This window comes from Cucurbita pepo, chromosome 13 (assembly GCF_057944985.1).
Source record: "Cucurbita pepo subsp. pepo isolate OVF chromosome 13, ASM5794498v1, whole genome shotgun sequence".
Classification (NCBI taxonomy): domain Eukaryota; kingdom Viridiplantae; phylum Streptophyta; class Magnoliopsida; order Cucurbitales; family Cucurbitaceae; genus Cucurbita; species Cucurbita pepo.
The window spans coordinates 15,007,362-15,033,183 of record NC_141810.1 but is presented as its reverse complement, the minus strand read 5'-3'; the positions used below and the strand labels follow the sequence as shown (position 1 = coordinate 15,033,183).

The 25,822-nt window shown below is 38.4% G+C and overlaps 6 protein-coding genes and 2 long non-coding RNA genes across 11 annotated transcripts; 3 read left to right on the top strand and 5 right to left on the bottom strand.

Annotated features, from left to right (window-relative positions):
* Positions 1-559: 559 nt before the first annotated feature.
* Positions 560-1,204, bottom strand: LOC147789774 (uncharacterized). Its single transcript, XR_015411594.1, has 3 exons — positions 1,052-1,204; positions 911-972; positions 560-835 (listed from the first exon to the last, which is right to left on the bottom strand). It is a non-coding gene; the product is annotated as an uncharacterized LOC147789774 (long non-coding RNA).
* Positions 1,205-2,118: 914 nt separating this feature from the next.
* LOC147789773 (uncharacterized) lies at positions 2,119-4,029 on the bottom strand. Of its 2 annotated transcripts, none has more exons than XR_015411592.1 (3): positions 3,959-4,029; positions 2,411-2,503; positions 2,119-2,332 (listed from the first exon to the last, which is right to left on the bottom strand). It is a non-coding gene; the product is annotated as an uncharacterized LOC147789773 (long non-coding RNA). The 2 variants fall into 2 exon arrangements; XR_015411593.1 differs by lacking the exon at positions 3,959-4,029 and adding an exon at positions 2,591-2,670.
* Positions 4,030-8,226: 4,197 nt separating this feature from the next.
* On the top strand, positions 8,227-9,498 carry LOC111809460 (uncharacterized). Its single transcript, XM_023695925.2, has one exon. The coding sequence runs from the start codon at positions 8,624-8,626 to the stop codon at positions 9,299-9,301; it is 678 nt and encodes a 225-aa protein (XP_023551693.2). The 5' UTR covers positions 8,227-8,623; the 3' UTR covers positions 9,302-9,498.
* A 2,727-nt stretch (positions 9,499-12,225) lies between these two features.
* On the bottom strand, positions 12,226-13,387 carry LOC111809326 (E3 ubiquitin-protein ligase MPSR1). Its single transcript, XM_023695768.2, has one exon. It carries the CDS (start codon positions 13,096-13,098, stop codon positions 12,412-12,414), a length of 687 nt encoding a protein of 228 aa, XP_023551536.1. The 5' UTR covers positions 13,099-13,387; the 3' UTR covers positions 12,226-12,411.
* A 232-nt stretch (positions 13,388-13,619) lies between these two features.
* LOC111808411 (defective in cullin neddylation protein AAR3-like) lies at positions 13,620-19,328 on the top strand. Of its 3 annotated transcripts, none has more exons than XM_087117066.1 (10): positions 13,620-13,875; positions 15,071-15,200; positions 15,662-15,713; positions 15,848-15,923; positions 16,066-16,148; positions 16,686-16,782; positions 17,369-17,414; positions 17,545-17,633; positions 17,747-18,117; positions 18,983-19,328. In XM_087117066.1, the coding sequence occupies exons 1-9, from the start codon at positions 13,806-13,808 to the stop codon at positions 18,082-18,084; spliced, it is 981 nt and encodes a 326-aa protein (XP_086973192.1). In that variant the 5' UTR covers positions 13,620-13,805; the 3' UTR covers positions 18,085-18,117; positions 18,983-19,328. The 3 variants fall into 3 exon arrangements, with proteins under 3 accessions (XP_086973192.1, XP_023550122.2, XP_023550121.2); XM_023694354.2 differs by lacking the exon at positions 18,983-19,328 and adding an exon at positions 18,201-18,232; XM_023694353.2 differs by lacking the exon at positions 18,983-19,328 and having other exon boundaries at positions 13,621-13,875; positions 17,747-18,232.
* Positions 18,210-20,170, bottom strand: LOC111808412 (ribonuclease 1-like). The gene is made up of 6 exons (XM_023694356.2): positions 20,163-20,170; positions 19,343-19,514; positions 19,206-19,256; positions 18,991-19,125; positions 18,715-18,907; positions 18,210-18,636 (listed from the first exon to the last, which is right to left on the bottom strand). The coding sequence occupies exons 1-6, from the start codon at positions 20,168-20,170 to the stop codon at positions 18,359-18,361; spliced, it is 837 nt and encodes a 278-aa protein (XP_023550124.2). The 3' UTR covers positions 18,210-18,358.
* FTSH6 (FTSH protease 6) lies at positions 19,912-22,758 on the top strand. The gene is made up of 4 exons (XM_023694352.2): positions 19,912-21,483; positions 21,571-21,884; positions 21,965-22,205; positions 22,273-22,758. Exons 1-4 carry the CDS (start codon positions 20,347-20,349, stop codon positions 22,615-22,617), a joined length of 2,037 nt encoding a protein of 678 aa, XP_023550120.2. The 5' UTR covers positions 19,912-20,346; the 3' UTR covers positions 22,618-22,758.
* Positions 22,759-23,273: 515 nt separating this feature from the next.
* Positions 23,274-24,556, bottom strand: LOC111809119 (uncharacterized). The gene is made up of 2 exons (XM_023695471.2): positions 24,213-24,556; positions 23,274-23,777 (listed from the first exon to the last, which is right to left on the bottom strand). The coding sequence occupies exons 1-2, from the start codon at positions 24,510-24,512 to the stop codon at positions 23,340-23,342; spliced, it is 738 nt and encodes a 245-aa protein (XP_023551239.2). The 5' UTR covers positions 24,513-24,556; the 3' UTR covers positions 23,274-23,339.
* Between the last annotated feature and the right edge of the window lie 1,266 nt (positions 24,557-25,822).

The window sequence follows — 25,822 nt, the reverse complement described above, 5'->3', positions numbered from 1 at the left end:
TTTATAACGTAGTCTTGATGTTGGACGATCGAGAACAGTTTGTCAACCACAATTCTCAGTTTAGGAGAATGATTAAGCAATTCAAGACCCAGATTGAGATTATGAGGCTACTTGTTGGTGACGGAATATTGATTGCTCGCCACAAACATCTTGATAATGAATATGTTCTTGGTGAATCAGGTACAATTGTGATAGATACTAAAAATTAAAATTTTTGAGATGTGGGCTTAAAATGATGATATATTAATTTCAATTCATCCGAAGTTCTCTATTCCAATCTCGTTCACTTCCGTTCTTCCTCTTCTCTTGCTCTGATACCATGTTAAGGATGAGATACAGAAGTCGACTTTGCTCTCTTCTTTTGTTCCATTGAAACGTTGCAGAGACCAAACTCTTCTGGCGATAGAACGCGGGATTTAGTAATTACGATGGACAAAGTGGTTAACCAATTCACTTTTTATTACATTTTTAATTATATTCTTCGTTCTCGTCTCCTTTCCACTAAATTCGCGACCAATTTATATTAAATAATAATTAATTATAGTATGAGTCGAAAAGCTTAAGTTAAGGTCCATGCACACGCATAGATTATTATTATATTTAGACACATAGAGACAACAACACTTAGAACATACATTTCAACTCATTCCATAGAAGGAAAGAGAGGGGCTTAAGAGAGTTATAGTAGTTATAAACAGCGAAAGTAGGATCCCTCCACGAAACGACAAGTTCGAGTTCATGGAAAAGTGGCGTGTAAGGGAGGTCCTCCAGGAATATTAGCTCCAGTACTTGGATAGTCCTTTACGTCAACAACCAACTTTCTTGACTTTCCAACCTACACAAAACAAAAACAACATAACAATCAAACACACTCGACACAAAATCCAACCAAAACTCTGAACTCATTTACCTTTATCGGACCAAACGAGCCTGCATCTTTGACGCCTATTCCCATCACTTCTTCGCCTTTTGCTTCAAACATGTCCAACAAAGGTTAGTAAGTGAATAAGATGACATGAAAACATGAGAAGAATGAGAGAAAACAGAGTACCAGAAGACAGCAAGAGAACAAGAAAGCATGAAAGGAGAAGCATTGACAGAGCTCTAGAGGTACCCATTTTTGTGAGCCTTCCAAGTGCAGATCATACCCAATTTATAATGTCCGACCATGCAACTTTGTTTGTTGGTATTATCACATATATTCATGAGCAGTTATAACGCGTCGAGAGAATGGGTTATAATCGCATAATCTATCTCCACGACAATACGATATTATCCATTATATTAACTCTTATTTATATTAAAATTGAAAATAGCATTTTTTTTAAAGAGTGAAATTCAAATATTCATAGTGATCTAAAGAACTAGAATGTTGGAAGAAGGTTTGGATAAGGTATACATAAATTGGTAGAGTTAATGAGAAAGTCGAGGCATTTTGCATTGTATCAGTTGAAGTCCTCCCCGCATGGATTACACTTGGAATGTGGTCGGAAAACACGTATATTCATGGAAACATGAAATGAATCTGAATGTGTTATAAATAATTATTAATTACATCAAATCACGTCTTAACATTATAATAATCCTTTAAATTATAATATTAATTAATTAATTAATTAATAATTAATAATGGAGGTAATAAAACTCTGAAATTAATTGCACTATAAAAACAAGACAACCCATTAAAGAAATAGACATGATTAAATTAATGATCTAAGCTAACCATTTTAACCCTAAAGAAATGGTCTAATATGACTAGTAGAATATGATCTGTGTTTGATTGAACCGGGTAGTTTAACCGCGGTTGGATTGGAATTTGGTTTGAGATGATATATTTCCCAAACTCGATCCCGGTCTGCAAGTTGGTTGACCAACGAACCATTATGGGTTTGTATTGCCGTCCATTGAAACGTTGAAGAGACCAAACTCCTCTGGTGATGGGACGAGGGATTTGGTAATTACGTTGGGCAAAGTGGTCAACCAATTAATTTTTTTATAATATTTTTAATTATAATCTTCTTCTAATTGCACCTAAATTCGCGGCGAAATTATATTAAATAATAAATTAATTATACTAATCTAATCTAATGTATATAGAGGAGAGTAATTAAAAACTAGTTGAAAAGCTTAATGAGTACTTAAATAAGGATTAAAATTAAAGTCCATGCGCGTGCATGAATTATTATACTTGAACATAAAGATAGAACAACACTTATAATGCGTTGTTCTGCTATTACATGGATTACACTTTAATAGAGTGAGGTCCTCCAGGAATATTAGGCCCGGTTGGTCTATAGTCGTTTACGTCAACCATCTTTCTTGACTTCTCGTCCTACACAAAATAACATAAGAATCAAACACACTTCACACAAAAAACAACCAAAACTCTGCTCACTGTAAAGCTCATTACATGGTTTACATTTGAGTAGTGAACTCCTTCAGGAATACTAGGTCCAAATGGTAGATATTCGTTTACGTCAACCATCTTTCTTAATTTCTCGTCCTACAAAAAATAACATAAGAATCAAGCACACTTCACACAAAATCCAACCAAAACTCTGCTCACTGTAAAGCTCATTGCATGGTTTACATTTGAGTAGTGAGGTCCTCCAGGAATATTAGGTCCTGTTGGTCGATAGTCGTTTACGTCAACCATCTTTCTTGATTTCTCGTCCTACAAAAAATAACATGAGAATCAAACACACTTCACACAAAATCCAACCAAAACTCTGCTCAATGTAAAGCTCATTGCATGGTTTACATTTGAGTAGTGAGGTCCTCCAGGAATATTAGGTCCTGTTGGTCGATAGTCGTTTACGTCAACCATCTTTCTTGATTTCTCGTCCTACAAAAAATAACATAAGAATCAAACACACTTCACACAAAATCCAACCAAAACTCTGCTCACTGTAAAGCTCATTGCATGGTTTACATTTGAGTAGTGAGGTCCTCCAGGAATATTAGGTCCTGTTGGTCGATAGTCGTTTACGTCAACCATCTTTCTTGATTTCTCGTCCTACAAAAAATAACATAAGAATCAAACACACTTCACACAAAATCCAACCAAAACTCTGCTCAATGTAAAGCTCATTGCATGGTTTACATTTGAGTAGTGAGGTCCTCCAGGAATATTAGGTCCTGTTGGTCGATAGTCGTTTACGTCAACCATCTTTCTTGATTTCTCGTCCTACAAAAAATAACATAAGAATCAAACACACTTCACACAAAATCCAACCAAAACTCTGCTCAATGTAAAGCTCATTGCATGGTTTACATTTGAGTAGTGAGGTCCTCCTGGAATATTAGGTCCTGTTGGTGGATAGTCGTTTACGTCAACCATCTTTCTTGATTTCTCGTCCTACAAAAAATAACATAAGAATCAAACACACTTCACACAAAATCCAACCAAAACTCTGCTCAATGTAAAGCTCATTGCATGGTTTACATATGAGTAGTGAGGTCCTCCAGGAATATTAGGTCCTGTTGGTCGATAGTCGTTTACGTCAACCATCTTTCTTGATTTCTCGTCCTACAAAAAATAACATAAGAATCAAACACACTTCACACAAAATCCAACCAAAACTCTGCTCAATGTAAAGCTCATTGCATGGTTTACATTTGAGTAGTGAGGTCCTCCTGGAATATTAGGTCCTGTTGGTGGATAGTCGTTTACGTCAACCATCTTTCTTGATTTCTCGTCCTACAAAAAATAACATAAGAATCAAACACACTTCACACAAAATCCAACCAAAACTCTGCTCAATGTAAAGCTCATTGCATGGTTTACATTTGAGTAGTGAGGTCCTCCAGGAATATTAGGTCCTGTTGGTCGATAGTCGTTTACGTCAACCATCTTTCTTGATTTCTCGTCCTACAAAAAATAACATAAGAATCAAACACACTTCACACAAAATCCAACCAAAACTCTGCTCAATGTAAAGCTCATTGCATGGTTTACATTTGAGTAGTGAGGTCCTCCAGGAATATTAGGTCCTGTTGGTGGATAGTCGTTTACGTCAACCATCTTTCTTGATTTCTCGTCCTACAAAAAATAACATAAGAATCAAACACACTTCACACAAAATCCAACCAAAACTCTGCTCAATGTAAAGCTCATTGCATGGTTTACATTTGAGTAGTGAGGTCCTCCAGGAATATTAGGTCCTGTTGGTCGATAGTCGTTTACGTCAACCATCTTTCTTGATTTCTCGTCCTACAAAAAATAACATAAGAATCAAACACACTTCACACAAAATCCAACCAAAACTCTGCTCAATGTAAAGCTCATTGCATGGTTTACATTTGAGTAGTGAGGTCCTCCAGGAATATTAGGTCCTGTTGGTCGATAGTCGTTTACGTCAACCATCTTTCTTGATTTCTCGTCCTACAAAAAATAACATAAGAATCAAACACACTTCACACAAAATCCAACCAAAACTCTGCTCAATGTAAAGCTCATTGCATGGTTTACATTTGAGTAGTGAGGTCCTCCAGGAATATTAGGTCCTGTTGGTCGATAGTCGTTTACGTCAACCATCTTTCTTGATTTCTCGTCCTACAAAAAATAACATAAGAATCAAACACACTTCACACAAAATCCAACCAAAACTCTGCTCACTGTAAAGCTCATTGCATGGTTTACATTTGAGTAGTGAGGTCCTCCAGGAATATTAGGTCCTGTTGGTCGATAGTCGTTTACGTCAACCATCTTTCTTGATTTCTCGTCCTACAAAAAATAACATAAGAATCAAACACACTTCACACAAAATCCAACCAAAACTCTGCTCAATGTAAAGCTCATTGCATGGTTTACATTTGAGTAGTGAGGTCCTCCAGGAATATTAGGTCCTGTTGGTCGATAGTCGTTTACGTCAACCATCTTTCTTGATTTCTCGTCCTACAAAAAATAACATAAGAATCAAACACACTTCACACAAAATCCAACCAAAACTCTGCTCACTGTAAAGCTCATTGCATGGTTTACATTTGAGTAGTGAGGTCCTCCAGGAATATTAGGTCCTGTTGGTGGATAGTCGTTTACGTCAACCATCTTTCTTGATTTCTCGTCCTACAAAAAATAACACAAGAATCAAACACACTTCACACAAAATCCAACCAAAACTCTGCTCACTGTAAAGCTCATTGCATGGTTTACATTTGAGTAGTGAGGTCCTCCAGGAATATTAGGTCCTGTTGGTGGATAGTCGTTTACGTCAACCATCTTTCTTGATTTCTCGTCCTACAAAAAATAACACAAGAATCAAACACACTTCACACAAAATCCAACCAAAACTCTGCTCACTGTAAAGCTCATTGCATGGTTTACATTTGAGTAGTGAGGTCCTCCAGGAATATTAGGTCCTGTTGGTCGATAGTCGTTTACGTCAACCATCTTTCTTGATTTCTCGTCCTACAAAAAATAACATAAGAATCAAACACACTTCACACAAAATCCAACCAAAACCTCTGCTCACTGTAAAGCTCATTGCATGGTTTACATTTGAGTAGTGAGGTCCTCCAGGAATATTAGGTCCTGTTGGTCGATAGTCGTTTACGTCAACCATCTTTCTTGATTTCTCGTCCTACAAAAAATAACATAAGAATCAAACACACTTCACACAAAATCCAACCAAAACTCTGCTCAATGTAAAGCTCATTGCATGGTTTACATTTGAGTAGTGAGGTCCTCCAGGAATATTAGGTCCTGTTGGTCGATAGTCGTTTACGTCAACCATCTTTCTTGATTTCTCGTCCTACAAAAAATAACACAAGAATCAAACACACTTCACACAAAATCCAACCAAAACTCTGCTCAATGTAAAGCTCATTGCATGGTTTACATTTGAGTAGTGAGGTCCTCCAGGAATATTAGGTCCTGTTGGTCGATAGTCGTTTACGTCAACCATCTTTCTTGATTTCTCGTCCTACAAAAAATAACATGAGAATCAAACACACTTCACACAAAATCCAACCAAAACTCTGCTCAATGTAAAGCTCATTGCATGGTTTACATTTGAGTAGTGAGGTCCTCCAGGAATATTAGGTCCTGTTGGTCGATAGTCGTTTACGTCAACCATCTTTCTTGATTTCTCGTCCTACAAAAAATAACATGAGAATCAAACACACTTCACACAAAATCCAACCAAAACTCTGCTCAATGTAAAGCTCATTGCATGGTTTACATTTGAGTAGTGAGGTCCTCCAGGAATATTAGGTCCTGTTGGTCGATAGTCGTTTACGTCAACCATCTTTCTTGATTTCTCGTCCTACAAAAAATAACATGAGAATCAAACACACTTCACACAAAATCCAACCAAAACTCTGCTCAATGTAAAGCTCATTGCATGGTTTACATTTGAGTAGTGAGGTCCTCCAGGAATATTAGGTCCTGTTGGTCGATAGTCGTTTACGTCAACCATCTTTCTTGATTTCTCGTCCTACAAAAAATAACATGAGAATCAAACACACTTCACACAAAATCCAACCAAAACTCTGCTCAATGTAAAGCTCATTGCATGGTTTACATTTGAGTAGTGAGGTCCTCCAGGAATATTAGGTCCTGTTGGTCGATAGTCGTTTACGTCAACCATCTTTCTTGATTTCTCGTCCTACAAAAAATAACATGAGAATCAAACACACTTCACACAAAATCCAACCAAAACTCTGCTCAATGTAAAGCTCATTGCATGGTTTACATTTGAGTAGTGAGGTCCTCCAGGAATATTAGGTCCTGTTGGTCGATAGTCGTTTACGTCAACCATCTTTCTTGATTTCTCGTCCTACAAAAAATAACATGAGAATCAAACACACTTCACACAAAATCCAACCAAAACTCTGCTCAATGTAAAGCTCATTGCATGGTTTACATTTGAGTAGTGAGGTCCTCCAGGAATATTAGGTCCTGTTGGTGGATAGTCGTTTACGTCAACCATCTTTCTTAATTTCTCGTCCTACAAAAAATAACATAAGAATCAAACACACTTCACACAAAATCCAACCAAAACTCTGCTCAATGTAAAGCTCATTGCATGGTTTACATTTGAGTAGTGAGGTCCTCTAGGAATATTAGGTCCTGTTGGTGGATAGTCGTTTACGTCAACCATCTTTCTTGATTTCTCGACCTACAAAAAATAACATAATAATCAAACACACTTCACACAAAATCCAACAAAAACTTTGCTGAATGTAAAGCTCATTGCATGGTTTACATTCGCGTAGTGAGGTCCTCCAGGAATATTAGGTCCGGTGGGTCGATAGTCTGTTACATCAACCATCTTTCTCGATTTCTCGTCCTACAAAAAATAACATAATAATCAAACACACTTCACACAAAATCCAACCATAACTCTCAACTCATCTACCTTTAGTGAACCGAACAAGCCTGCATCTTTCACGCCTTTTCCCATCGATTTTGCTCCATATGCTTCAAACATGTCCAACAAAGGTTAGTAAGTCAATAAGATGGCATGAAAATATGAGAAGAATGTGAGAAAACAAGAAAGAAGAGTACCAGGAGACAGCACGAGTAGGAGAAAGCATGAAAGGAGGAGCACTGACATAGGTGTAGAGCTACCCATTTCTTGAAATGGATTGAGTTCGATAACACAATGAAACTGCTTGGTCCTTCACACTTCATATCAAACCCTATTTATAACGTCCAATTATAACGTACCATGCAACTTTTTTCTATTACCATATATATTCATGGGGAGGTACATTGCACCCACAATATTTTATATATTTATGAAAAAAATCCCTGTTTTGTAAAAGTAAACATAAGAGATAAGATTTAAAACGCTTGAAAAATAAAATCACGATACGATATTATCGATATTATCCGTATTATCAATAATGGAATAGACTGTTAGAGGGGCATTTTGCAGTGTATTAGCTGAAAGTCTTTTGTGCATGGATTACACTTTGGAATCAATTTGGAAAACACTGAAATTCATAAAAACATGAAATGAATCTGAAAATATCATGGATAAAAAAGAATCTAGATAATAATTAATTATATGTGAGATTATAATAATCCTTTAAATTAGAATATTATTTAACTAATTAATTATGGACGTAAAGGAAAAAGAGGTGGGCCAAGGCCCATGGAGTGGCCCACCAAATCATTCCCACATCATGAAAGGAGAAATCCAAAGCCCATAAGCTGAAGGGAGTAGCCCTCCTTGCAAGCTTTCCTTCATCCTCTGACTTTCCCCATTGCCATTTCCCAAAATTTTCAACCTTTTTTTTTCTTTCTTTTTCATTTTCTTGTTCGTTTTCCTTCAGAGATGTGGCTTCGAACCTCCAAATCACGCTCTCTCCACTCTTCGCTTCTTCATTTTGTGCCTCCGTTTCTTTGGTTTTAATCTGTTCTGCCCCCATTAGCTCCTTTGTTTTTTTGGGTTTAATCGCGCTTTCGATTCGATTGAGGAGTTGGATTGGTTTAGGCGCCGACAAATTTCTGGGTTTTTTTTTTTTTTTTTTTTTGGTAATACCCTCTTTTCGATTTGGATTTCCCCCCTGAGTTGTTCGATCTGATATCGGGGTCTGATTGATTGCTGGAGATGATCTGTGTTTGATTGAATCGGGTAGTTTCAATCGCTGTTTGATTGGAATTTGGTTTGAGATGGTCTATTTCCCATACTCGATCTCGGTCTGCAAGTCCGTTGACCAACCAACCATTATGGCGAGTTCAGTGAATTTAGCCGATTCGAGTTTCAAATCCAGGAACAAGAAGATGACTCCCTCATCGACTTGTTCGAAATTTCCCGTTTGTCATCGGTCTCGATCGGCCGTCATCGATATTGTGATTTTGATTGCTGTCGTTGGTGCTTGTGGGTTTTTGTTATTCCCTTATATGAAGCTTCTTATTGTTGAATCCCTCGAGATTTTCGGTGCGATTCTGTATTTAATGGGAGATGAAGTCTCTCGTGCTCCTTGGATTTATGGATCCATTGGACTTGGGATTTTCTGTGCTTTATTAGCTGCTTGGGTTGTTTTAATATGCACGAGCAGGAAATGTGGAAATCCCTATTGCAAGGGGCTTCGAAAGGCGGCTGAATTCGACATCCAATTGGAGACGGAGGAGTTCGTGAAGAACTCTACTCCATTGGTTAAAAATGGCTTGAAGAAGGGGCTTTTTGAATTGCCCCGTGATCATCACCGCGAGTTAGAAGCTGAACTTAAGAAGATGGCACCTCCTAATGGAAGGGCAGTGCTCATATTTCGAGCAAGATGTGGCTGTTCTGTTGGTAGGTTGGAAGTTCCTGGGCCTAGGAAGCAGCTGAAGAAGATCAAGAAATAGTAGTATTAATAATCAATATTGTTTAAAGCTTATAGATAGGATATCATTACAGGTTTACTCAGTATGCAGAGAAGAATTTTCTTATTCTTGTGGAAAAAGATTAAGAACGTTCAATGTCTCTAAATAAGCTCATGGCAGACAGGTGTAAGGAACATATACAGTTTTCAAGTAGGGAATATACAATCCTTGTTGCATCATCTCGATGTGCTCTCTTATTTCCATATGTCCTGCTGCTATTTACTTCTTCAATCCATTTGTTTTGTCTTTTTTTTTATGTTCATACTCATGAATTACACTTCTAGTTGAAACATATGCATGTTGGTGATCACGGTAGTATTATCAGACGATTCGAGTATTGTGTGGCTATGTGTGATTGTTAACTTGCAAATGGAAGAAGATCAGGCCTCTCCTCTAGATTTAGAGTCCTTGATGGATTACTTTGATTGTTAACTTGCAAAATATTAGTACCTGGCTTGTTTCATAACTCGTGGTCTGTTGCATCAGTGTCTGCTCGTCTCGTTTCGATATCCCTAAGACGACATGGCTTTGTTTGATAGTATTTCTTTATTAGGCTTTCTGAAAGGTATGGTGTAGTCATTGTTACAAGGGTGAAGACAAGCTATGTTAACAGTTGTAGATATAGCATTTCTGCTGCTGCTGCTGATACCAACCATCCTAATCATAGTAAAGAGCAGGTAGTGTTCTTCTTTTACTTTCTGAGCTTGCAAGTCCTGATGAGTCTTTTATCTCGAACCTATATGCTTTCCTTTCTACGTTGTGATGTCCCACATTGGTAAGGGTGTGGAAACCTTTCCCAAGCAGACGAGCCTTGAGGGGAAGCCCGAAAGGGAAAGCCCAAAGAGGACAATATCTGCTAGCAGTGGATCGGTAGAATCCATGTTTCATGTACTAAAATTCTCTTATTCTCTTCACTTTTCTAAGAACTGAAACTCAGGTCATTCATGCCCGTCTTGAGAGAAGCTTTGATCAATATGCCATGCCTCCATCTCTATTACCCTCCTATCTGGATTTTCTGCCCATCACTTTCTACATATTAGTTCACAAGAAGCTGTTTATAAATGTAGATTTGATGATGCACCGAAGATACTGCAGCATATTGCTTCTCTACGATCAAAGCTCATATTAAATGGCTGGCAAACTCCATATGGGTCTATGTTCTGTGAAAACTCTGGACTGATGTGCATCCAACTTAGGTTTTAGAACTGCTGCAATCTGGGCTGGTGTAACTGAAAGGGAATCAGGCATCCTCCCTTCCATGTCTTATAGGGAAGAACGGACGAAAAGGGAAGAAATTTGATGCCCAGATACAACACCAGAATGCATTTTAATGAGATCGAAACATTTGTATGCAGGATTATAGGTCATTCTTGTAGCATCTTCGAAAGAAAGTTGGTTCGTTGCATTTCGAGTAGTTTGTTACTGAACTGAACTCCTTCCTTGACTTCCCTCCCGAGAGTTATACGTGCACCTTGACATTTGAGTTTAATCGGGTAATGATTGAATCCAACTACAAAATGAATGTTATTGAAACTTTTAAAAGTAATTATTTTCGAGAAACAATAGATAATTATCAAGTTAGCCTGAGTGATGAGATGATCTTTAGCTATAAAAGCAAGACGTAAAAGCCCGGGTTCGCTGTTGAGAAGAAGCTGAAGTATCAACCAGCAGAGTGGCCCTGGGCGGAGTACTCGATGGTGTGCTCGCTTTAGAATGCAGTTTCATCCTTTGAATCAACCGCGTTTTCTCCTTCCGGTCTTTGTAATTCATCCAATTTCAGGAGATTCGTCAGCTTCCTAATCTCTCGAGGTAACTTCCCCAACCTCCGCCATTCTAGATTCGACGAACCTCTTTCAACTTATGAGCATGGAACTTCCTCTCTCCCGCTATCAAAACTATGTTTATGATCGGCTTCAATGTAGCTCCATATCGTACTTCTCCCTGCGTTTCTTAGATTGCGAGCTTTTCAGGAAGAGATCTTTTCTTTCTAGTACAAGAAAATTACGTAATTCACTTTTCGTTTGAACTAGGGCTACGGCCACAACCCGAACCTAAAACCTTCGGAAGTCGATCCGGACAGAACCTGGTTTTATGTAAGAGATACCGAGATGCACTTGAGATCTTTGATATTTTTGAGCTAGAGGACGGTTATGATGTTGGTAATAGCACGTTCGACACGAATTAATGCGTTTTTTTGGCTTGTAATCTGTAAGAGGGGGTGAGGAGGTTGTGTAATTACATGATTGACAATGGATTTGAACCCGATCAATACATGAGGAACAGGATTGTACTTATGCATGTGAAGTGCCGGATGATGGTTGATGCCTGTAGACTGTTCAATGAAATGCTCGAAAGGGATGCGGCTTTGTGGAATACCATAGTTTCCAGGTATGTGGACTCTGGAAATTACGAAGAGGCGTTTGGGCTGTTCATCATGATGTGGAACGAGTATTCTAATTGTACTTCAGAGCAAACGTCATTGCAGATTGTGCAGAGCCATCGCGTTTGTGGTGACTGCGATTCTGCGATCAAGCTGATTGCTAAGATAACCAAACGTGAAATTGTGATCAGAGATGCTAGCAGATTCCATCGTTTCAGAGACGGGAGTTGCACTTTTGGAGACTAATGGTGATGCTGGTAAATCTCTGTCGCTTTCTTTTGTTTTTTCGTTTATTTTTGTAGGAACGGGTAATGTCTCTTCCATTCAATAGACATGATTACCTTTCTTTTTCAAGGGGTTATAATGAAATGAATCCATGGCGTACTCGTCCGAAACTTACATTGTGTTCTTCAACTTTTCTACAATTTCTCTATAGGAAGGTCCAGATAACTGCTAGAATTTTAATATCAATGGGTGCCCTGAAATTTGAACCTGGCTTATCTGAAAGAACAGAGAAGAAGAGGGATTTTCGTACCAATCAAACTTTTCATGAATTGATTCATTATTTACAACTTCAGAACTTGCCAAATCCCAGAAGAAACAAAAAAAAAAAAAAATCATCACTGTCCCGATTTGCACATTTGAAGCCGAGGTTGTGCAGCAAATAATAAAACAATGACACTTCCAGAAAAAAAACCTATGGAATCAAAAACTAGTTGAAAAAGGACGAAAATGAAAATGACGAAGAATCTTCAGAACTCGGATCTTGTTCTTGCGTTGATGAGGCGTCAACTTCGACCGTAATTTCATCGTGAGATTCCGAATCGGAGTCCCCCGATCCATGCCCCAAGCCCGATTCCACCGATTCTACATCCATTGGTTCACCGTCGTTAACCCATAGATTCACTACAACCACTCGGCCTTCGTCTCCTTCCATATCTTCATCATCGTCCTTCTTCCCTTCCTGATCGTCCACCGGCATCGTGAACCGACAAATCGGACACGTTCCACGAACCCTCAACCATTTCTCAATACAATCCGAATGATACAGATGTTTGCAAGGCATCTCTCTCGCCTCCGCCCCGACTTCAAATCCGTCCAAGCAAATCGCACAATCCATCCCCAATTCCGTAATCCCGACTCTCGGCATCGCATCGATCGAAGCCTTAGATGCAGGCAACGGCCCGGATTTCTCCGACAAGTCGCGGAGAAAAGACTCAAGAACATGACCTTCAAAAACGACGACCGTTCGGGCAGCATGATCGAGAACGACGATCTGGTTGAGGTGCGATCCAGGGGTGGTTCGGGCAAGGCCAAGCAGAAAGGGGAGAAGCATAGAGAGGCTGCGAGGCGGGGGCAGCGACGGCGGAGGAGAGGAAGAAGAGTCGGAATCGGACATGGTGGGTATGAGAGAAACTAGAAAGATGGGAAGAAACAGCAGAGTCAGAGACGAAAGGGAGTAATATATGAAAGAAGAAAGAAGGCGGCCATGGCGAAGAGAGATGAGAAGATTCTGGAAGATAATAGTTTGCTGATATGACGATCAGGTCAGGGCGTACGTAGGCACGGTGACCGACTTGACGGGCCACCACCGGACGGCTCTGAAGTCGGTCCCATTATGACACCGTTGGCAAACACGGGAAGTCTACGCTTTATTCTCTACGCTTATTAATATATATATACACACACACACACTGTATTTTCCTTTTTTTAAAAAAAAAAATTATTTTCCATTTTAGTTGATAATTGATTGATGGATTCATTCGTCCACTTGTTATTTATTGAATTATTTGGAGTTGATAATTATTTTCAATTTCCAGAAATTTGATTTTAGTTTTTTTTATATATATAAATTATAAATTGATTTTGGTTAATGAACAAAATGAATTTAAAATTTGACTATGAAATTTAGGATTAAAAAATTGAAAAAAAAAAAAAAAAAGAAAAAAGAAGGAGAAAAGCCAGTAAAAAGCCGAGACAGAACCAAAACCAGAGCTGAAGGCGAAGGAGGGAAGAAAGAGTATCGAGAGAGCTTCCTTCTCTGTTGTTGAGTTGGGGTCTGGAGGATTCTTCTTCTGCTCCTTGCTCCCCAACAATCTAACTTCCATGACTTCCGTTGTGGATTTCTTGCATATGAATCGCTTCGATATCGTCCAGATTTATCGTCAATACTGTGGTAACACCTTTCTGCTCCTCCTCAGAATTCTCGATTCAGTTCATTTCTCTTGAATCTTCTCCGATGCCTTTTTCTATCCACAATTTGTTTCGTTATGCCTTTAGAATCTTAATATTTCTGCCCTTGGATGGATATCTGCTTCAATATTTTGAGGATTTTCGGTATGTGTGTGTGTGTCTTTAATAGAAATCTTTGTCTGCGTCTGCTTGCTGATGTATGTTAGCTTAGAAGATATAGGTATGTCAAAGATTTGGATGTTTTTGTTTATCTTTTAGAAGATGGTTATTTGCTCACTGATTTTGGATGCTTAAGATGTTATGACGTATTTAGTCCGAAGAAGTCTAGGTGCCTTTATTTTTTGGAACCTGCATTAATAGTTTGGATGATAAAGAATGTAAAGGATTCAGTTTATGGTGATTCTCTTGGCGAGTATGATGCATGAGTGTTAATTTCAATTTTCTGTTCTGGTTAGTCCGATTCCTTAGAGAACAAATGAGCACTGTTATTACTCGTAGGTTGTCGGAAGAATAATCCAAGAATTACTCATTATTTTGTCACTTTGTGAACATTTGATAAAATTGGAACAATGTATAGAGGATATGTGTGGCCCTTGCACAAGGATGGCGCAAACTTCGAGAAGGGATCCAAAGAAGGAATTAGTAATTATTGTTTTATGATTTCAGTCTGAATTGCAGCCCTTTAGGAGGAGAAGTTTGAGTTTTACTTAATCATTCCAGATTGATAATAGTAATATTGTTGTTATACTTTACTAAGAAATAAATAGTTTCGCTTTTCTAGATGACAGAAAACCAGAATAAAAGGAGCCGAGAAAATGTGGGGTTGGTGGAGCTGAGTGGAAACACTAAACTCTATTGAAAGGAAGTAAAATAGTATCATGTTTTGGCTCTTGATCGTTTAGAATCATGCTACTTATATATGCTTATCACTTGTTCGTATGAATGTAATATGAATAAATGGTTATCATGTGCATGGGTTTCTTGTGACTGGCTTCCTATTTTTGTTTGAATGTATTACCTATTAGTTGTCATGGAAAAAAGATCACGGTTCTGATATTTGAAACCCCCCTCATTGGTTGGACTATGAATTAATTGAACTCTAGTCTGATGTGCATTACGTTAGGAACTCAAATTAGCAATATAAGCGAGTCTTAACTTGTTTACAAACTTGTTTATAGATATTCGATCTCAAAATGGCCTTTATCATGGGAATGAAGACTCTGGACATGTTGAATCACAAATAGCTAAAAGTTCAAAGCAGGCTCTTGCAGAACTCTTCCTTTATGTGAAATCATCGCTGCAGATGGGGTATATCCCTTCAAACCTGTACTATAGCCCTCGAGTTGTTTTTTCAGATGCACTTTGTGTCAAATGGACCATGGTATTCTCGGATACGCAGAGTTACAAATCAATATTTTTTGTCCTTTCAAAGAAGATATTTTCCAAACATATTTTAACCGACAGATGTATGAACTAAGATAATTTATCAACTCAATTATCAAACCAAGGTATTTTTTAATAGACATGGATGCTTGCTAGTTTGATTTCTTTAGTTCTGGGTCTAGTATTTTCTGGCAGTTGAATAAAAAGAAATGTTACATGGAGAAAAACAACTACACAGGTGCCAAATTTACATCTTGATAACGGAGGCCATCCTAAGTCATTTTTGTACTTCTGAAGCTGATCACAAGAAATAGCTGTTGATTACAGTACAAAAGTTTTTCTTATACTAACCTCGGTTATCTGAAAAGCATTTATTACATTGGCAGGAACTCAATTGTTGATGAACTAGCGAAGGTGATGTCACATCCAAACTTGATGGTAAACTCTTCCTTCCTAACAGTTTTCCTGGTTTCATACTATTCTCTGGTTTCCTTCAATTTGGCAAGCTTTTGCTATTAGCTGGTGGCAATATTTTTACTTTGTGCTTTGAATATGACAATTTTATTTTGTAGGTAGACTTCTCTGAATTTTCACGCTTTTACGAGTTTGTTTTTTTTGTGAGCCGTGAAAATGGTCAAAAGAATATCAGTAAGATTCCTTCTTTTGACTTGGATATAAAAGATATGTTTTGGTTTCCCAACATAGATAACATGAAATGTGCACTACGTAAGTCAAAGTTTCTCTTACATTCCGACAAGTTATTTAGTTTTTTATTTTATTTGAATTACAGCTGTTAGTAGGGCAGTTAGAGCATGGAGATTAGTTTTGGATGGGAGATTTCGGTTACTTAATCAATGGTGTGACTTTGTTGAGGTATCCTTTTTCCCCTTCTCTTTCTTTTCTTTTTATTTTAGAACTCAAGGACACAGTGATACAACCTACAGAAATATCTTGTTCAAATGAGGTATTTTTCTTTTGTTGAGGTACCCTTTTCCCCTCCTCTTTCGTTTGGTTATTTAAGCAGAATGATAATAATCAGGAAACCTGAATTTCTACCTGAAACTATTTTCATCGACTTGGGTTTATGGGGCCCAACAATTATGAAACTTACGTATATGCTAAATACCCATGAATGAACTTTCCTATGTAATTGCCCTCTGCAGACATGTTTGGATACACGTTCATATGTGTTTTACAAAAATGTATGCATTTGTCTCAATTTTTGAAGTAGATGAAATTGGGAAAATTTGGGAATTTTTATACCTAAGCTTTTAATCTATCTGATTTCTTCTATCTCGGTTTATGAATTTAAGTTATTTTTGTGGTTTTATTCTTCAATTCGTTCCATGAAATAGAATTGCGATGTAGTGCAACTTATCTCCAGGGTTCTGATCTATTTAAGTTCCATAGAACAATCAGCGACACAATATATCTGAGGATACTTGGCTGCAAGTCTTGGCTTTCAGCTGTTGTGTACATGAAAATCTGGAAGGGTATGACCCGGAAGGTATTTGTACTTTTTTTTTTAAAAAATAATTCTTAATGGAAGTATTTTCGTGGATATTATTTGAATTAAAAATGTTAAGACTTGGGAGTACGTCAAGCAATCCGCCTCCTTATAGCTGTTGAAGTTTTTTCAGTATAATTGAATTCTATCACAAGAAAAAGTATGTTGTCTATTTATATAAGAAAATTTTAATGCTTCACTTTCATGTTTAACCTTCTGTTTTGGTTCTTCTGTGGATGCTTGAAATATCATGAGAATGTGAATATTAATTGATCTCATCATGTTGTTATGGTGGCTTGGTATTATTATTTTGTTACCTCAACTATAGGCTTAACGCCTAAAAAGGGTTTTGAGGTTTTGTGGCTTGGTATTATCATCGTGTTTAATAATTGCACAGTTCTATATTTTCTGAATTCATTAAAAAATTTCTAATTAACTTGAGGATTATGCCTCACTTCTCTTGAAGAAAGAGCCTTAAGACTACCCCCTTAGTCTTTTGGAATGTTGGGTATGCTTTTAAATAAGCACAATATTTCTCTTTTTTTACTGTAATGTCTGGAGTTACTCAGTTGCGTTCTTCAATCAGGTGCTTGGCCTGTCCTAATTGATGACTTCGTCGAGCACATGTACAGGTTCGTATGTGGAGATTCTTACACATGCGATGAGTTTGAAGTTGCATGTGGTTAAATAATTCTGTCCTATATATCATTTTAAGACTGTCGTTTTTATCACTGAAGCCTTGTACTAACACTTGTTATGCAGGCGGTCAGGATCTAATAAAATTTCAAAGTTATATTGTACTTGTGGAGACTCAGAATCACAGTCTGGTGTCTTTGAAGATTCTCTTCCTGGTATAGACTACGTTCAACTGTCAAAAAAAAAAAAAGTACTGTTTTACATACTGGACTTCCATGGCATGCAGAATGATATATAAGCCGTGTTTTACTGGTTTGGATTATGTCAGGATTGAAGTCTTTCCCTGGTTTGAAGAGGAAATTACCCGAGGACATGCAAGTGGACGGCATTATGTCTCTGAGTGACCCTAGAACCGGCTCCATGGAATTAATTCCTGTTACGAGCGTCAAGAAAAGTAGATTCATGGGTTGCAGGCCAGTGAACTTGGAGGTAAACTTACCGTCATGCACTGCAGATGCGAACACAGATATGGTTCGACCTAACGGTGCAGTAGGCTGCAAAGGTCCTTGTGCTATTGAAGGTTGTCTGTCAAAAGGTTTTGCTGGGCTTTTCTCGACATGTTCAGTCTTAGGATTGGATCAAGAAAGGAAAGCGTCATTCACATGATCATCTCCGATTTAGCTCTAATGATTTTTACAGGTAGTATGTTCTATAATGTGGTTATATCTTTATTTTTTGTTGTGGTACAGCATTTTTAAACGGATGAGTTTGTGATTTGGCAGCAAACTAAATTCATAAACCCAGATAGAAGAAACGAGCTTGTAATTTCAATAGTTCATAGGGGAAACACCAAAAAGTTAGTGTAAACACCAAAAAGTTCATAGGGGAAACACCAAAAAGTTAGTGTAAACACCAAAAAGTTCATAGGGGAAACAGAAAACTAGTGGGGATTGCTTAAAGTAGTAGATTTGAAGTTGTAAGATGGACCAAAAATATCATAAGGGAAAAGGACGGCTTGGAATTTGCATCTTGTTACGAGGGGGCAGTCCACAATATGAATGGAAGATGTTGCAGTGTATTGGAAGCAAAGGAAGATGTTGGAGAGCAGAGGGATGCGTTTATATGACTTGCATTCCACTTGTGGAGTGTGCCCCGTCGCAGCTTTAATGGCATCACTTATGTTCTCTAACCCATACACCTCTCCAAATGGAAATATCGCTGCATCACAAACAACCATTCATCAGCATTGCCTTCTCCAAGTTAGTATCATTACTTTTTTTGTTTGGAAACACACACCTCTGTTTGCTAGGATATTGAAGAGATCATAAGTTTGCTTAAGCTTGAGTGCAGTTTCAAAGAAAGCATGCTGAGTGAGCAATGGTTCAGAACAAATTCCATGCCTTTCCCATTCTTTCTTCCATATCTTCTCATTCTCCTCCTCCTCAAGAGATGGCCATTCTTTATCTAACTCATTTTTCAGATCCGACATCTGTAAAAACCCATTTACAAAACAATACATCATATAATCCATATGAATAATCAAACCCTCTCTATATCTCTACAGAAAAGTACCTTTGAAGGGTCAAAAGTGGTTCTAGTTTTGCAATTGGGCATCCCAGAAGAACAAGCAGGCCAGAAGCCATAAATGCTGAAAGTGGGTGTTGCTGGTTTTTTACAAGGCTTCAAATTGCATAGAGAAATCTGCCACTGATGCTTACCATCAAATAGCCAGAAATTAGAAGAGAGATCGTGAGATTACCAAATGGGAACAAACAAAATTTGATTACCTGTTGAACAAGGTAAAAGAAGTCAGAGTTTCCACTGCCTTCTGAGACCGGCTGGATAGGTAAACAAAAGGGGATGTCAATTTCATCAACTCTGAATGGAAAGTATAAACAATTTAGTTTCAATACTCAATAATTACCTGTGAAGAGTTATATGATGCAATGTCGTCTTGACATGTTACGGTTCTACCAAGAAGCTGGAAGATGAGAAAGAGAATCAACATTGGAGTTGGACAATTGGGATGAAACTTCACTTGGATACTCAAAAATCTAGAGGCAAAACCTCTTATTATGTGCAAAGGAAACCAACCTCTGAGGACTTAATGACCTAATATACAGTTGGTTCAATTTAATGGGCAGATAGTCCTATCGAGATCCGCCGAAGAATTCCCTTCTAAATGGAGAATGAGAGAGTGAAAAAAGATTTTTCTCCCTTAGGGTCGAGAATAGATTATATTTCTTGTCCTTGACCCTACCTCACTTTTTTTCAATTGAATTACACTCCAAAGGGTAGGTTTATACTATAATTTGAGGAATCAATAGCTTTAGTTTTTACTAATTGAGAATTGAATGCTTAAAGTTGATTAGTAAGTGTATCCATCTCCAACGAATTTGAAGACTGACTTTAATGGGTTAATTCAATGCCATCTAATTCCATGCATTGTGAGGTAAGCTGTAGGGTTCTTAAAATTTTTGTCACTTTTCCAAGAATGGAATTGGAGATGAGCAGGGGCAGTAGCAGGAGCAGCAGCAACAGTCAAGATGGTGTTGGTTTGAAGAGAATCGTCAAATGTAGAGGATTGAACGATAACGACTAAAATGAGATACAAAGAAGAAAACAAAACAAGGAACAGTAGGAGATCGATGATAGCAGCACGTGTGTGGCGCTGGCTCATACAGATTTGACAACAAAACTCTCGAGGGTTCATCTTTGTCTCTTCACAACCTACCAACACTCACGCAGCCATTTCCAGATCCTTCATGAATCAGATGGAAAATTCAAGCTTTTTAATCTGCTGCTTCTCAAACCCCAAATTCATTGTTCTGGAAACTGCTAATTCCTCTATTTAAACACCTTTTAACTAATCATTCCACAATTACAGAACAGGGCGTTTAAGCCATTGCTGGTTCTTCTCTTGAAAATATGTCTTCTGCTATCTGTTTGTTTCCATCTCTCTCTCCTGTTTGCAAGTTTCATGACCATTCAAGGAAGACCCACCACTCCAAAACAGCTAACAAAGAAGACCCATGTCCTATAATTCCTCTAGACATTAAAATCAGTAAGAGAAATCTATTGACATCCACTGGTCTCACTCTTCTAGCAGACGGTTTTCTCGATGTCTCTGTTTCGGCAAGAGCAGAGCCAGAGAGTCCTATTGAATCCACTTCCAGTCGTTTGTCGTACTCAAGATTCTTGCAATATTTGGATGAAGGTGGAGTGAAGAAGGTTGATATTCTTGAGAACGGTACGGTCGCCATAGCTGAGATTTATAATCCTGTGTTGGACAAGATTCAGAGGGTTAAGATTCAGCTGCCTGGGCTGCCAAAAGAGTTGATAAGGAAGATGGAGCTTAAGAATGTGGATTTTGCAGCTTATCCTATGCAGGTCAATTGGGGGCTTGCAATTCTTGACTTGTTGGGAAATTTGGCCTTTCCATTGTTGTTGCTTGGTTCCTTGCTGCTTCGATCATCTTCTTCAAACTCTCCTGGAGGACCCAACTTGCCATTTGGACTTGGAAGGAGTAAGGCCAAATTCCAGATGGAACCCAACACGGGAGTGACATTTGATGATGTAGCTGGGATTGATGAAGCGAAGCAAGATTTCCAAGAAATTGTGGAGTTTTTGAAGATCCCCGAGAAGTTTTCAGCTGTTGGAGCAAGAATACCAAAAGGGGTTCTCTTAATTGGGCCGCCAGGAACTGGGAAGACCTTGTTGGCTAAAGCCATTGCAGGGGAAGCTGGAGTTCCTTTCTTCTCTCTCTCTGGTTCTGAGTTCATAGAGATGTTCGTTGGGGTTGGGGCTTCAAGAGTGAGAGATTTATTCAACAAAGCAAAAGCCAATTCCCCGTGCTTAGTTTTCATTGATGAGATAGATGCTGTTGGGAGACAGAGAGGCACAGGCATTGGTGGAGGAAACGACGAAAGAGAGCAGACACTGAATCAATTGCTCACTGAAATGGATGGTTTTACCGGTAATAGTGGTGTGATCGTCATCGCCGCCACCAACCGCCCTGAAATTCTCGACTCTGCTTTGCGCCGGCCAGGGAGGTTCGATAGACAAGTAAGCTAATTCCTCTGTTCAAGTTCTTGTTCTTGTTTATAATTGATAGGATAATGGATCTTGATAGTGTTAACGATTTGGATAAAGGTTACAGTGGGATTACCTGACGTGAGAGGGAGAGAAGAAATCCTGAAGGTTCACAGCAAAAACAAGAAACTGGACAGCAACATATTACTCAGCATCATTGCAATGAGGACGCCAGGCTTCAGCGGCGCCGATTTGGCTAACCTAATGAACGAAGCTGCAATTCTAGCAGGAAGAAGAGGCAAAGAACAAATCACAGTGCGAGAAATCGACGATTCCATCGACAGAATTGTTGCCGGCATGGAAGGAACCAAAATGACAGATGGGAAGAGCAAAATTGTCGTGGCTTACCATGAAATTGGGCACGCCGTGTGCGCGTAAGTTGCAGAAAACAGAGACTATGATGATTCAACCTTTTTGTATATATTTTTGAAATGTGGGTTTGGCAATCGAACAGGAGCTTGACGGAGGGTCATGATCGAGTGCAGAAAGTGACACTGATTCCGAGAGGACAAGCGAGAGGACTGACATGGTTCTTGCCCGGAGAAGACCCATCTCTGGTTTCGAAGAAGGAATTATTTGCTCGAATTGTTGGTGGGCTTGGTGGCAGAGCGGCGGAGGATGTGATCTTTGGGGAGCCGGAGATCACCACCGGTGCTGCCGGAGATCTGCTGCAGGTCACCCAAATCGCTAGACAGGTAATCATGCTTCTATCCTTTGTGTTCATCTAGATCGAGTTGATTAGTAAAGTAGAAATGAATGCAGATGGTGACGGTATTTGGGATGTCAGAGATAGGGCCATGGGCATTGATAGATCCAGCAACACAGAGCAGTGATGTGGTGATGAGAATGCTGGCTCGAAACTCCATGTCGGAGAAGTTAGCAGAAGACATAGATTCATCCATACGACATATAATAGAAAGGGCATACGAAATTGCAAAAACCCACATTAGAAACAATCGAGAGGCCATAGATAAATTGGTGGATGTTTTGTTAGAGAAAGAAACCATCACCGGAGATGAATTTAGAACTATTCTCTCCGAGTTCACCGACATTCCTTCAACCCATCACAACACGACTGCTTCTATATCTCTACTGGTCGAAGCCTAGATATCTTTGAACGTATATTGTCTTTTTTAGCCCGTTATGTATAGCCGTTAACTTCAAGCAAATATTGTCCGTTTTGGCTCGTTACTTATTATCATATCTTCACAGTTTTACAACGTGTTTACTATGGAGAGGTTTTCACATCCTTATAAGAAATGTTTCGTTTTCCTCTTCAATCGATGTGGGATCTCACAATCCACTATTTGAGGGTCTAATGTTCTCGTTGGCACACTATCCGGTATCTGGCTCTGATACCCTTGGTCTGCTTTTGTTCATTACATATAACCATCCGTCTCATAATTATGACGTCTATTAGGGAGAGATTTTCACACCCTTATAAGAACTCATCAGAAATGCTTTGTTCTTTTCTCCGGGCAACATGGAATCTCACATCAATCTACTCCATCGATGTAGAATCTTAAAATTCACCAGAATCTCACAATTCATCTCTTAAGGGGCAACATCTTCATTGGCACATGTCATTTGTAACCTCTCAAGCCCACTACTAACAAATATTATCTGCTTTTATCGAGTACAATTGTCAGACCCTTATAAGAAATTATAAGAAATGCTTTGTTCTTTTCTCCCACCGACATGGAATCTCACATCAACTATTTGGAGAATCACCCGAGGACTTAGAAAGCTTAATTTAAGAGACGTAAACACAACACACATCCCTTTTTCCATTTATTAGAGTTGCTTAGCTAATCCTGATGCATTAAAGATCAGTTTTTTACCCAGAGGATAAATTGATTTCGGGGACAGCCATTGGCAGCAGAATACTGGGAAGGGCAGTTGATGTGGCGAAGACACTTGTCGAAGCACAGAGCCACTTCCGCCAGCTGATACTGAAGATTATACTTCACGTTGCGGCTGCAGAGCAGAGCAGGCTTCCCAAAGCTTACGTTGAGGACAGATTCAAAGTCCGGTGCTAGATATCGCCGCCCATCCACGGGTTCCATCCCATATTTCTCAAGCGCCTGCAGCACGTCGCTCCTCCAGAAAAGGTACAGAGCTAACCGGAAATAGTCTGAGATTTGGAAGGTCGGGGTCTCCAAGCAGGTTCCGTGTAAATCCCACTCGTCGCCCCATACTGCTGGGTTTGAGCCTATGACCACCAGGCTTGGCCAATCCTCGTCTAGCTCTCTTCTTATGCTTGAAATCTATCGTCCAAAACAAATGAGAGCTTATGTTCAAAATGGATAACATCATATCATTGTGAAGAGTTCGTGATTCCTAACATGGTATGAAACCTATGCTTTTAACTTATCATGTCAATAGAATCTTCAAATGTCGAACAAAGAAATTGTGAGTCTCGACTAAGGGGAGGCTGTTCGAGGGCTTTACAGGCCTTCTATGAGACTTTATAGTGCTAGTTTATAAGTAAGAAATATCATACCATTGTGTAGAGTTATAATTCATAACATTCTATCAAAGCTATACCCTTAACTTAGTCATGTCAATAAAGAAGTTGTGAGTCTCGATTAAGGGGAGGCTGTTCAAGGGCTCTGTAGTGCTAGTTTATAAGTAAGAAATACCATACTATTGTGGAGAGTCGTGATACCTAACAATAATCACAAGAGTGAATAAATTCATACGTTTTGTTGGAGAAATTCGCTGCCATTGCACCGTCCAATGCTACCAGAATAGCTGCCAGCCCAGAGGCCGTTGATGCTGAACCTCGACGACCATGGTTTTAGACAGGTGAGATTGCTGCACGTTGCTGGTTGCCATTGCAGTACGAGTTGATAATAATCAAATGGAACCGCTTTCATCTCTTCCAACTCATTTAAACTATCGTTTGATTCCACGAAAGCTATGCCATTCAAAGCATATCCTTTCAAAACATTCAAAATCAAAATGGTTAGTAGAAGGAAGAAAGTGTTCTCGTTTGCCATCAACTTATCTTCTAGTATGATGCGTTAATATCTCGAAAACGTTGTATTCTATTATTTATAGTTCGTGTCAAATGGATAAGTCTCAGAATTTATTATAACAAATGCGAATATTGTAAGAATTATTGAGATATATATCGGAAAATACCATAATAATTTCGTCCCCTTTATCTATTTGCTATTAAAATCTAGACATAATAATGTTTAAATTTACGAAAATTTTGTAAACTAGTTGAGATTATTGTTTGCTTGTATGAATTGATCATGATTTTCAACGTGAGCATAGTTCAATAAATAACTTGAGATATGGATGTAAACAAAACATTATTTGTGAAAATCTATCCCCAACAGATATGTTTTAAAACTGTGATACGTGGACAAGTAACACTGCTAAATAATATTAACTAAAAATTGGGAGTTAAAAGAAGAATCCCACATAACTAAAAAAGAGGCGAGATGGGTATTCGTTTTGTTTTCATTAGCAACGGTTTTATCGTCTTCTTTTGTGAGTATACATAAATTAGGGCTTACGTGTGAATATTGATTGCCTAATGTTCCCATCAATTTGGGTTGGGCTTCAAACGGAAGCATCATATGGTTATTGGGCCAATTATTAGAAGAGCAAATGGGCTTAAATGGGCCTGGATAATCAAGCCCATGTTGAAGTTACAAAAAAAAGGAGGGGCAGGGGAGGGCCCACCGGCAACTGGAAACCTCGGAAGCTGTACGATAACTGACCCCCTTGTCATAAATATGATATTAAAATTCACTTTTTTTTAACTTCAGGTAAAAAATTGTGGCCCAAATATTTATTAATTTCGATTATAATTATTTTGATAGAAATTAAAAAAAAAAAGTATAGTAATTAAATTATTATGATAGGATGATAGGACCACATGAAAGGGGGTCCCATGCCCTAGAATTATGGGAATGAAAGGGTTTTTGGTGCCATTACTTGTCCCCATAAACCATTTTCCCAAATTGGTCCCACTCAAATTCCAAAAAAAAATCTACCAAAATTGATGTTACATCTATGTACCCTACACATTCAAATCATCTAAGGTCATTTATTAGGGCTACCCGTTCCAAAACCTTTCCATGAATCATATACATATTTGACGAAATTGAAGTATACGTAGTTTTATACCATGTTTTGAAACCATCTTTTCTCGACATCAAATCTTTGTCATATCTTATGAAATTGACATTAGAGAAATGAAATGAATGCGTGTGAATTTTAAAATCTCATTTGAGATGGGAAAAGAAAAGCAACCAAATTATATATGTAATTAGAGCTTTAGGTTGATAGGTTC

What these genes read in the sequence shown, in the direction of transcription:
- LOC111809460 (XM_023695925.2), top strand. Translation starts at nt 8,624, where the DNA reads ATGGTCTATTTCCCATACTCGATCTCGGTCTGCAAGTCCGTTGACCAA.
- LOC111809326 (XM_023695768.2), bottom strand. Translation starts at nt 13,098, where the DNA reads ATGTCCGATTCCGACTCTTCTTCCTCTCCTCCGCCGTCGCTGCCCCCG.
- LOC111808411 (XM_087117066.1), top strand. Translation starts at nt 13,806, where the DNA reads ATGACTTCCGTTGTGGATTTCTTGCATATGAATCGCTTCGATATCGTC. An exon ending in TGTCACATCCAAACTTGATG is followed by an intron (nt 15,714 to 15,847) that starts GTAAACTCTTCC and finishes TTTATTTTGTAG; the next exon opens with GTAGACTTCTCTGAATTTTC. An exon ending in AAATGGTCAAAAGAATATCA is followed by an intron (nt 15,924 to 16,065) that starts GTAAGATTCCTT and finishes TTTGAATTACAG; the next exon opens with CTGTTAGTAGGGCAGTTAGA.
- LOC111808412 (XM_023694356.2), bottom strand. An exon ending in CATCATATAACTCTTCACAG is followed by an intron (nt 19,257 to 19,342) that starts GTAATTATTGAG and finishes TTACCTATCCAG; the next exon opens with CCGGTCTCAGAAGGCAGTGG. An exon ending in CAATATCCTAGCAAACAGAG is followed by an intron (nt 18,637 to 18,714) that starts GTGTGTGTTTCC and finishes TTTGTGATGCAG; the next exon opens with CGATATTTCCATTTGGAGAG.
- FTSH6 (XM_023694352.2), top strand. Translation starts at nt 20,347, where the DNA reads ATGTCTTCTGCTATCTGTTTGTTTCCATCTCTCTCTCCTGTTTGCAAG. An exon ending in ATTGGGCACGCCGTGTGCGC is followed by an intron (nt 21,885 to 21,964) that starts GTAAGTTGCAGA and finishes GCAATCGAACAG; the next exon opens with GAGCTTGACGGAGGGTCATG. An exon ending in TCACCCAAATCGCTAGACAG is followed by an intron (nt 22,206 to 22,272) that starts GTAATCATGCTT and finishes AAATGAATGCAG; the next exon opens with ATGGTGACGGTATTTGGGAT.
- LOC111809119 (XM_023695471.2), bottom strand. Translation starts at nt 24,512, where the DNA reads ATGGCAAACGAGAACACTTTCTTCCTTCTACTAACCATTTTGATTTTG. An exon ending in GCGAATTTCTCCAACAAAAC is followed by an intron (nt 23,778 to 24,212) that starts GTATGAATTTAT and finishes TTTGGACGATAG; the next exon opens with ATTTCAAGCATAAGAAGAGA.